Below are 10,879 nucleotides of genomic sequence, written 5' to 3' on the forward strand. Positions count from 1 at the left end.
ATTTTAAAAATTTATAAAATATATTTTTTAAATATCCACAAACTATCTATAGTTTAAAATAAATATATTTTAACTGGTAATAAGTGGATTTTTTTGCTACAGGTTGGGTAGCAGGTAGGCCATATCTATGCTTGACTCGATCCATTATTATCCCTAAACACAACTAGTATCAAAACGTGTTTCAGTCTATCATTAGCCACGTCAGTTGGTTTTTAACGGTGTTAGTTTTAGAGGACTAAAATCAAAGTTTCCTTAAGATGGAGGACTAAAATATACCTTACTTTGAAAGAGAGACTAAAACCAAAACCACTTGATAGTATAGGGACTAAAAACATATTTAACCCATATAAAAAAACCTATATAAAAGAGAACATCACTTTCATATAAAAACCTTAAAAAAAATAAGTTTACAGATTCTTATACTTATATGTTATTTACTTATTTTTAATTCTTGTACTTATATGTTAGTTATTTACTTATTTTTAATTTATGTGAAACTTCCTATCCACCTTAAATTTCTAACACCAATTTCTTCTCTTTCAACTCATGCAAATAGGTTAGAGTATGCCTGTACATTCGCATATACAAAACGAGTAGGAGCTTCATTTTTCAACAAATCATTATTCAACAAAGTACCAACCTTTTGATATAATTATTGAAGATTGTACATATGCTAAGCTTGAGACAAATTGTGGATATCTGTCACAGTTAGTTCAAAAATTAGCACTTTAATGAAAAAAGAGATGCACTAATATTAACATATTTGCAGTCTAAACTGAATTTGTTCTTGCATTAATGACAACGTGCTAAAGTAATAATTTGCTCTCAATTCAGAAAAGAAAAGTAGAATGATTCATAAACTGACTACACACGGTCGCTGTTGGCTTCTAAATGACAAAAAAAGCACGTTTTTTAACAGCATTTTGACGACAAGAATCCATCCCAGTGGTTTTTTCATCACAACCCAACTCTTTCAAACAGAAAAACATTAATTCGCAAATAATACACAATTTTTTCAATAAACTATTACTCCATCCCTTTATATTTAATTTGTTTGTGTTACTCACCAATTAGGATTCATGTTATATATTATAGTTATTAAGAATTTAATTACGAATTGAAAGTTTTATATGTGATCAGGATGTTTAATTCTTTTATATTCATTGTTTTTATGGCTTAGTACTATCGATTCTCTTCGATATTTAAAAGTAAACATAACAAGCCAAACTACATGATGTGTGTGTATATATATATATCACATCTCCTTATAGTAGACCTGCTGACTCCCGGGTCAAAATAAACAAATTTTATGATAATTAATTAAAGATTTATAGATATTGGATTAGACATTAAAAAAAAAATGATGTCGGGTAGGTTTTGTTTGAATGTGTTTTCTTGGTGGAAAAATTCCAAGCCTAACAGATTAGCTAAGATGTCATTCTCATTAAAAATTGCCAAAACCACAGTATATCTGCTTGTTCCTACTCACAGAAATGTTATTAGTGTGGGTAAGCTTATTGAGACTCTTATTCAAAAACTTCTTAAGTAATTTTTCTTACAATATTGGTAATCTCAGCTTTCTTTCTTGCATTAGAATCTAACACTTGAGACGATATCTTAACTAAAAACAAATACACTCAAGAATTGGAAGATTCAACTTATATTCATCTGTTTTAAAGCATGATATACTAAACATTCAATTCTTTAATTAGAAAAACTCTTTTTTTAAGATTTTTAAAAATAACATGTGAGTTTCGTATTAGTTCTGTAAAATGTAATCCAAGAAACATTATTAAAGTATCTAATATATAAAGTCAAAAAGATGAAAATTAAAAATCTTATTTAAAATATATATCAAATACAACTCTAAAATTATTATTTTTCTAATAAAATACCTAGAGAGATTTCAATATTAATTTTTTTAATATTAATAACAATAATTAAATATATAAATTTTGAATATATTATTTTAATCTTTCCCAAATTATCAGTCAAGATTTGCTACTCTTCAAATCCACCACGGGTTAACAATAGATCTCGGTTTAATATTTCTTCCAACGTAAACATCATACATTTTGGACATCTTCAAACATGAAACAATTACATGGTTCTGTATATCTTTTTAGGAGACATACATGCTATAAATAAATAAACAAATAAAAATAAAAGCAACATTCATCGTCTAGATCAAGTATTATAGCTTGACTTAGAGTCATGACAGCTATAATTACTTAAATAAAATCTCTTGATCTTTAAATAAAGCCAATGTTGTTCTTCTCACTGTTCTTCATTTAAAATCAAAGTTTTTATAACTGAATTTGTAGTCAAACACATATCATCTTAGCTTCAAGACCCATATTGAATGTTAAATCCAAAGTTATGTTCTGTTTGTCAAGGGATGAAAATGATAGATAAAAAATCGTTAAAATAATGGAAGTTAGAAAAAAATTATTAGATATCAAAAGAGGGATATTCAGTGATTCATCTCCTTTTGCTTTTCATGTTCTCACGTCTCTTTACAAGTTGTATAAATGTAGATAACATCAATATAATAAGTGAATACTTTTTACATCAATTATCAAATCATGAAAAGTACTACACATTGAAGTAAAACAAGCTTCTTTTACGAGTACACATGGTTCAAATTTAAGCTATAAAATTAATTAAATTTAATCTATAATTAACCTTAATAAAATTTAACCTATAGTTAAACTTAATAAAATTTAAAGTAACTAAAATTTTCCAAATTTAATTTGTAAATTTGATCAAATTTAACATACAACTATCTTTATTACAAATATTAAAATAATAAAAAGAAATATTAACATGGAGATGACTTTCATTTGGCGTAGGACGGCGTTGTGGTCGCAATCGCCTTGTAACGGGGAAGGTGACAATTGGATGTTTTTTGTGGTTGTTGCTGCAGCAACCAACGGTGACTCCAGCCATTGGTGTTGGACGAAGAATGAAAACAGTGCAACACAAGACGAAATATAATAGTACAATGAAGAGATATGTTCTAAAATGAATCATATACTACATCGATTGTTAGAATAATCGATATACTATGTATGATGTTATCTGAGTTTTACTATAAGAACATCGTAATATATGTCTTCTTATTTAGAGAAAATTCACTGATTTATCTGGCAGTGAATCTATAAACCACAGGATAGCAGTTTGACCATAAACCAAAAGTCTGAATCAAAAGAGTTAACTATTATGCAGAATCTTAAACTCTAAACTTTAACGTGTAAAAAAAGTTACAATTAAAGAATTTGAACCATAGAAAAGTAACTAACAACGTAATAAGTCAAACTTGAACATGTAATTAAGACATTAAAGAACATAACTTGATTATTATATATAAAAATAAAATCATGTTGAGGAGTGTGAATGTGAATTTTGGTGGACTAATTCCAAGCCTAACCAAGTAGCTAACATGTCATTCTCAGCCAGCCAGATAATTCGTTCAAGTCAATGAAGACTTGCATATTCTGTAATTTCTTTTCATTGAAAAACTTATTTTATAAACTCTTTCTCATATTATTATTATCCTTATTATATAAACCATTGTACCGCTCAGTTCCAAAGCACAAGACAAACACCAAGACACCCATTTGATTTTGTTTCCGATTACAAGAGCGAGAAGTTGCCTTTTCATTCAATTTAGCAAACATGAAGGTATGAACCAATGGTTTTAGTTTTTCTTTTCTGTCCCTTTCTTTTCTTTTTTCTTGATGATTTTCCCGAGAACTTTTACACAATAACACGTGCAATAAATACAGCAAAAAATAGTTATCAAGCTGCAAATGGACTGTGACAAATGCAGAAACAAAGCCCTGAGAATTGCAGCACAGGTACCAGGTGAACATCACACGCCAATCCCTGTTACGCTTCCTATTGAAAGAAGTTTCTTTCAGAGAACGAGTCATAAAAATACTCATATTATCCATATGAAACCAAGCTGTGTAATTACAGTTAGAATTTTATTTGATAACTTTTATTAACTTTTAATATGTTTATGGAAACTACATATATATGGAAACTCACAATTCTAATCTTAGAATGAAACGGAAGTTCTTAGAGTTCAGTTTGTTATATATATATATAAGTTTTCCGAGATAAGTTTTTTAGAATGAACAACTCCCAGAAGCCTACAAACTAAGCTCATCTATATGAATTATAAATTGAATACCAATGGAGTGACATAAAAACAGCAAAACAACAATAAATTATAAATACAAGTTAGGTATTCAGTTTATCTCTAATATGAAACTGAAGTTTTATCATAATTTTTTTGTCTCATTATATATAAAATTATTCTTAAGATAGTTTCGAAAAATTTATTTTAATAGGAGAGCCATAGAAAAATATTTTTATATTTTTTTCTTTACACTTTAATATAAATATTTTTTTGTGATCAATGATTTTAAATTTAAGATTATTTCACTCCAAAATGTTTTAAAAAAAATTCTTTTCAAATTATCAATCTTTTTCAAGTTTAAAACTCATGGATTGGAGATGTTCTTAAATTATTATATGGTTTAAAATTATCATGATGTTTATCCATTTTTACACATATAACATGTAATTAAATATGATGAATTATTTTGTGTAAATTTGAAATGTCAACTCGATGGTAGAAAACCATAGACACATATGATCATATCTTAGGGCATGTGACTGTCCAAAAATCTAGATTCAAATTCGGTATGCACTTCAAACATCTCAGGTGTGACTACGGTGGCCCTGGACGGCGACGACCATGACCGTGTGGCGGTGAGCGGCGTAAACGTGGACATGGTTTGCTTGGTGAACCAGCTGAAGAAGAAGTTCTCCTCGGTGGTGATTTTGACGGTGGAGGATCTGAAAAAGGTGGAGGAAGAGAAGAAAAAGAAGGATGAGGAGAAGAAGAAGAAAGAGGAGGCGGAGGAGAAGAAGAGAAAGGAAAAGGAAGAGAAGCTGAAGAAGATGTTGCACGCTGCTCTGTGCAAAAAGTGCCACAGTTCCAGTTGTCACGGTAAGTGTGACGTTGATATCATGTTCTGCCTTAACTGCAAAAGCAGCGGCTGCAATGGCGAGTGTTGCGTCGTTTGTGTTAACTGTAAGAACCCTGAGTGCGATGGGGACTGTGAGTTATGCTTCAACTGCCACACCTCAAACTGCAATGGCTGTTGTTCTGATAAGGGTCCTCCATCATGCCCTAAAGGGTGCACCTGTCACAAATGCTATGTGCCCTATCAACCTTACTACTATCCCCCATATTGCCCTCCCCAATATTGCCCTCCCCAAGTAGTATATTATGATTCTTGCTCTGATCCTTGCTCCATCATGTGATCCACCACACAACATTTCTTCCTTCTGCACAAAATTACAGACAGAGATCTTGATGCTTAGCATCACGCAACCACATGGTTCAACTAGGATATTTGTATTTAGTACGAGGTTTGTCAAGTTTGTGATGTTCTAATTTGTATTTGTTTGGCTGATTTGTTCATGTTTGTCTTGGATTCGTGTAAAATTTCCAAGTTGATTTCTTGATGAACGAGGTCTCAGTTTGTGTGCTTTCTGATATGTTATTAATGAGGAAATTAAATTAAATTAAATTAAATCAAAACTTCTCCAATAACACCAAGTTAAATTAATTTCCGTCACCTGTTTTGGCTTTTTATTGTTTTTTAATTTTATTTTTGTCTTTTGGGCAGGGCATAAGTAAGTCTACTACTTCTTGGAGTATTGTTGCAACATGCTATAGGACTAAAAGACCATTGCAGTGCAAAAACAAAATTTGAACTTTAGTAATAAATTCTCGTTCTGGATGAATCCTTTTACATCTTTTCAGAATTGTAATTTCATTTCATAATAAATTTCACAATAAATATTAAGATGTACTCAGTGCTCAAAAAAGTTAAAGCATTTTGGTTTGGCATAAAGTTAGAAAACTAATGACTCAGATTTGAGCTACAAGTGGACAGAGAAAAAAATAAAGAAAGGAAAAATGATATTTTAACACTTATTTTTTGACACTATTTTGACACTGCACACGTGTCAAAATGTAGTTGGACGATTTCAAATTAAAAAAAAAAACTTTGGTTTTTCTCTTTCAAATATGCCCTTACTTCAACTTTTTTTAATTTGAAATCGTCCAACCACATTTTGACACGTGTACAGTGTTAAAATAGTGTCAAAAAATTTTAGTAAGAAAAAAAATTATATAACTTGGAAGTCAAAAGAGAAAAATAAAATAATATATATATATATATATATATATATATATATATATATATATATATATATATTACAAGTTTCTACGTTTAAATATTAGAAATGAGTTATATAAAATAATAGAATAGTTAATGAATATGTCATGCACTAACTACTTGTAAAATGACTCAAATGGTGTCAACGATTACTTAAAGTGGATACGAAACTCTAACTAAATATATTAAGGATGACTTGTGAATGTAAAATAGCTATACCAAACGCAACCTTATAATTTATTGTACTATTAATTGCTTAACCATGTTATAAATAGTTGAAAATATTGAGCTTTAAAGGAACGACGTTAAAGAAAGAAGACAATAAAACATATGTGAATAATGAATGCGAAAAATTATGAGAAAATGTTGTCATAAAATCAATTAGATGATTTACACATATTCAAGGAAGAATCTTATGTATATCTTTTTATTAAACACGTGATTTTGCGTTGATTATGAATATTTTTTGTGTTTGAAAAGAAGAAGAGTAAATAAAATCGGATGAAAGGATCTTTATCTATCAACTAGTAATTAATCTTAATTACTAGTAAGATGGGATTTTACTTTGTCTAATACTTTAATTTCTTATTTTCGTTTTCAAAATGTCGACGAAGTGAACTTATTGAATCTTTTAAATAATCTTTTATACGAAACCTATTAATCAAAATATCATGTTTATTTGAAATTAATTTTTTCCAACCTTTTTTTTATCTTTTAAAAGTTAATAATACACCACACTGACTCTTTTAAATTTGGTCAACTTTTAGATTTATTAAATAATTCTTATCCCAAAATCATTTTAAACTTCAAACTATATGCGGGAAGAGTGTTTTTTTTTTTTTTCAAACATAAACTGATAAAATGAACTCAAATTATTATTGTTATTATCGTTGTTTGAATAGTCAATTTATTAGATAAGTTATGTCCTTTAAAATTCATCACTAAAAAAAAAAACTTTGTAATCATCAATTGGCATCCTAGACCATTTGCTATAAAAGTTAATATATAAATAAATATTATATATATATATATATATATATATATATATATATATATATATGTATTTATTTATTTATTGATGTGGACTTGGCGAGTAAACAATTGTGAATTATTAGAAGGGGGTAGGAACTTATTTAAACACTCACCACCATTAATATTTTATACAAAAGAAAAGCCATAAACGAATTAAAAAAGAAAGTAAATAAATCAGAAAATTAAATAAGTATTTTTTATTTTTGTAAAAAGACATGTATTGATCGTGCAAATTAGCAACATTTTTGACATATGGTGGCCTCTAGTGATTTAAATTTTTAATTGATGGTAATGTAACAAGTATTTTAGATTTTTTACTCGCTAATCATTTTTCGAAATCCGTACTATATAGTATTAAAGAAATAAAATTAGAGAAGCAAGTGGGTTGAAAGTGAAGGATTTGCATTGTATTTTTTGGCTTTAGCAGTTGGTGGGTATACTCTATCATGAGGGACCAAGGATTTCATCAGCCTCTCCACGTAACCTAATATTATATCAAACCATTTCAACTGTCAAATAGAGTTATTTGGAGCATTGGAATGATATTAAATTATTCATTAGTTTCACAAAATTATTCTGTGTTATCACCTTTTGTTCCATATGAGGAGAAAAAGTCATCGCTTGGAATACATATAATTAATATTTTTTGTTAGTCTTTTTTTATTCAGAAATAACACTAAGATTTGACTCAGAGAATTCAATTCACAACTTGCATACAATACATACACAGAAAGAGGTTGTGTAGTATCATGGATGAATGAAAAAGGAGATAAGGAAGGAAAATAAAATAAGAAGATTATTTTAAAGGATAATGATACTTAGACAACATTTTTTTGACAACATTTGAACATCATTTACGTGTCATTCTGTGATTGGTCCAAAATTACTTCATAATCAATAATAATAATCATAAATACTACTATGGACCAATTACAGAATGACATGTAGATGATATTCAAAAGTTATCAAAAAAATGTTGTCTAAGTATCATTATCATATTTTAAATAAAATAAATAAAAGGGGAGTGTATATAACTAAAAGGACAACCAACGTAGAATAGTCGTCGTAATATTTTGTACTTTTTTACTAACATGTTCATCGTACTGGGAAAACGGGAGATGGGATCTAATTAATTCGTTTGCAATTATGAGAAAAATGTACGTATAGCTTTAAATATTGTTTTGTCGTGTTTGCATTTAGCTGTCTCACAAATGGTTGGGATTTTCTAAGATAAGGAATCAAGGGTATGATTTCTTTATTAAAAATGGTATTTTTTTTAATGTTTTTTTTTATCATAATTTGTATAAAAGAGATATTTGAGATGTGTGTTAATTACAATATGTATCAAAGTAATGATTTTTTTTATTAAAATTGGTATTTTTTTTCATCATTTTTTTATCATAATTAATATTATATATAAAAGTATTTGAAATGTGTTACGATATTGATCAGTGTACCAAATTATGTAAATAATAAATGAAAAGTTTGAATATATTCTTTTCTAAGAGAAATGTTGATTGAGTGAAATTGTGATTTTTTTTTATTGATTTAGGCCAAAACTTAAGTAATGATTTTTGAATAAAATAAATTTAATTTATAGAAAACAATTAAATTGATTAAATAAAATATACGGTAGAGACTTAACCAGAATTACAGTTTACGATCTAATTCAATGTAAAAACAACAATCAAAATATCTACTCTAGCATTAACACCACGAGTTAACAAAACTTAATTTCTTAGAGACAGTTCAAAACCTTAATAATAAAAACTCTAATATTTTATATTTTTTTTTTCAAAATTTCGCATTAAGTTAGAATGTTCTGAATGACTAATTAATAACTACTAACAAATATACAATCAATAATAATGAAATTAAGATAAAAAGTAAAATACAAAGTGATGAAAAAATATATTGAATATTAGAAATAAAAAAAGAATCAAGATACATTGTCCAATCATCATAAGAGAATTAGTTATCCTGTTCATTCTAATATTTAAAAGTTTCTTAGTATTTATTTTTCTTGCACCATTTTGTAGCATTTTAGTGTCCACATATTGGATTAGCTAGACCCATTAAACAAATTTGCTATTTTTTTATACCTTTTAACATATGCATAAAAAGAATTCCCCTTTTCAAAATTTCTAGATTTTAAATTTGCAAGTTAAATGAAAGTTGTATATGTTTGGTATGGATTTGGCTTTGAATTAATGTTTGTACCTTTCTGTAAGGGAAAAAAAAATATATTTTTTGACACACAAATTTTTATATTTATTTGACATTATTTTTTTAAATATAAAAATTTACTTTTTTTTCAACTGTTTAAATAAATATATATCTTTATAAAATACGACAAATTACAACTCGTGCATGACATGTCCCACCATAAAATGAATTATAACCTTCATGAAAGGGCATACAATGTATACATTCACATGTACATCAAACATGTAACAAAAAATATTAATGTTAGAGGTAGACTCACTTGTCTTTTACAATTTCATTGACTTGTTCAATTTCCTATGGAACCCTAAATAACCATACATATTCTCATTTTTAAACTAAAATTTTTATTTAATTATGTTTTTATTCATTTTAGATATAAAACTTGTGTTTCATCTTTATCTTCATTGAACATTGGACATAATTTCTTTTTTTTGTGTCAAACTTTTTAAAAATGTAATTATATAAAAAGCAAAATGGGGGGTATTTTGATCGAGTTTGATAAATATCGAACGAGTTGAACCAATAAGAGAAAAAAAATTGTATACAAAGAGAAGAATTTTTAAAATAAAGTAAACTAAAAACTAAAAGAAAAATATACTATTTTATTTTACATAATAAACTCAGTAATTATACACTTGAACATTTAAAATTGATTATCAAACATTTTTAGGTGAGAAAAAAAAATGAATAAAAATATTTCTAGAAAAACATACAACCTAAAAAGGATGTCGAAACAGGACAAGGCACATTGCAATGGAGGTAGGGTTAGCAATGTTGGTGGTGTTATGAAAAGAACGTTACAAAATCAAGATGAATGGACGCAAGGACAGATTCAACTCTTCAAAGGGCGTTGATCCCTGCACCTCCCCTCTTTGGACCTCCACCTCCCCATCCCATTTTTATCCTTCCTTTTTTTATTTATTTTTTTTAATAATTATTTATATTCCTATTATACCCTTAATAAAATCTAATTTATAAATTAATTGTAATTCTAATATCCTAAAAAAAACCTAATTTTTTTTTCACGTTTTACTCTCTTCATTTTCTGTTTCAATTTAGTTTTTCGTTTTACTCTCTCTCGTTTTTCCTTGTTTCATTTGGCTTTTCGTCTTTGTGTTCTCTTTTCACAATTTTTGTTGAGTAGGAAAATTTTCCTGTGAGAATCCTTGGCAGAATAAAATACAAAATAAAATAATATTAAATTTATATACTTTATAAATTAATTAAAAATACAAAATAAAATAAAAAAATTGAAACAAAATAATTAAGTTACAAACTTATAAAATAAATGAAAAACGTAAAAATAAAAAATCAAGCCTGGATGTCGACATCCGTTCGGTCCTGACACGGATGTCCAC

At 27.6% G+C, this 10,879-nt stretch overlaps 1 protein-coding gene across 2 annotated transcripts; it reads left to right on the forward strand.

The window, feature by feature from the left end:
* The first annotated feature begins 3,525 nt into the window (after window positions 1-3,525).
* On the forward strand, window positions 3,526-5,941 carry LOC106767646 (heavy metal-associated isoprenylated plant protein 16). 2 transcript variants are annotated; one of them, XM_014652590.2, is made up of 4 exons: window positions 3,526-3,684; window positions 3,789-3,867; window positions 4,736-5,023; window positions 5,709-5,941. In XM_014652590.2, exons 1-4 carry the CDS (start codon window positions 3,679-3,681, stop codon window positions 5,717-5,719), a joined length of 384 nt encoding a protein of 127 aa, XP_014508076.1. In that variant the 5' UTR covers window positions 3,526-3,678; the 3' UTR covers window positions 5,720-5,941. The 2 variants fall into 2 exon arrangements, with proteins under 2 accessions (XP_014508076.1, XP_014508067.1); XM_014652581.2 differs by lacking the exon at window positions 5,709-5,941 and having other exon boundaries at window positions 3,527-3,684; window positions 4,736-5,649.
* The last annotated feature ends 4,938 nt before the right edge of the window (window positions 5,942-10,879 follow it).

Source organism: Vigna radiata, chromosome 1 (genome assembly GCF_000741045.1).
Source record: "Vigna radiata var. radiata cultivar VC1973A chromosome 1, Vradiata_ver6, whole genome shotgun sequence".
Taxonomy (NCBI): Eukaryota; Viridiplantae; Streptophyta; class Magnoliopsida; order Fabales; family Fabaceae; genus Vigna; species Vigna radiata.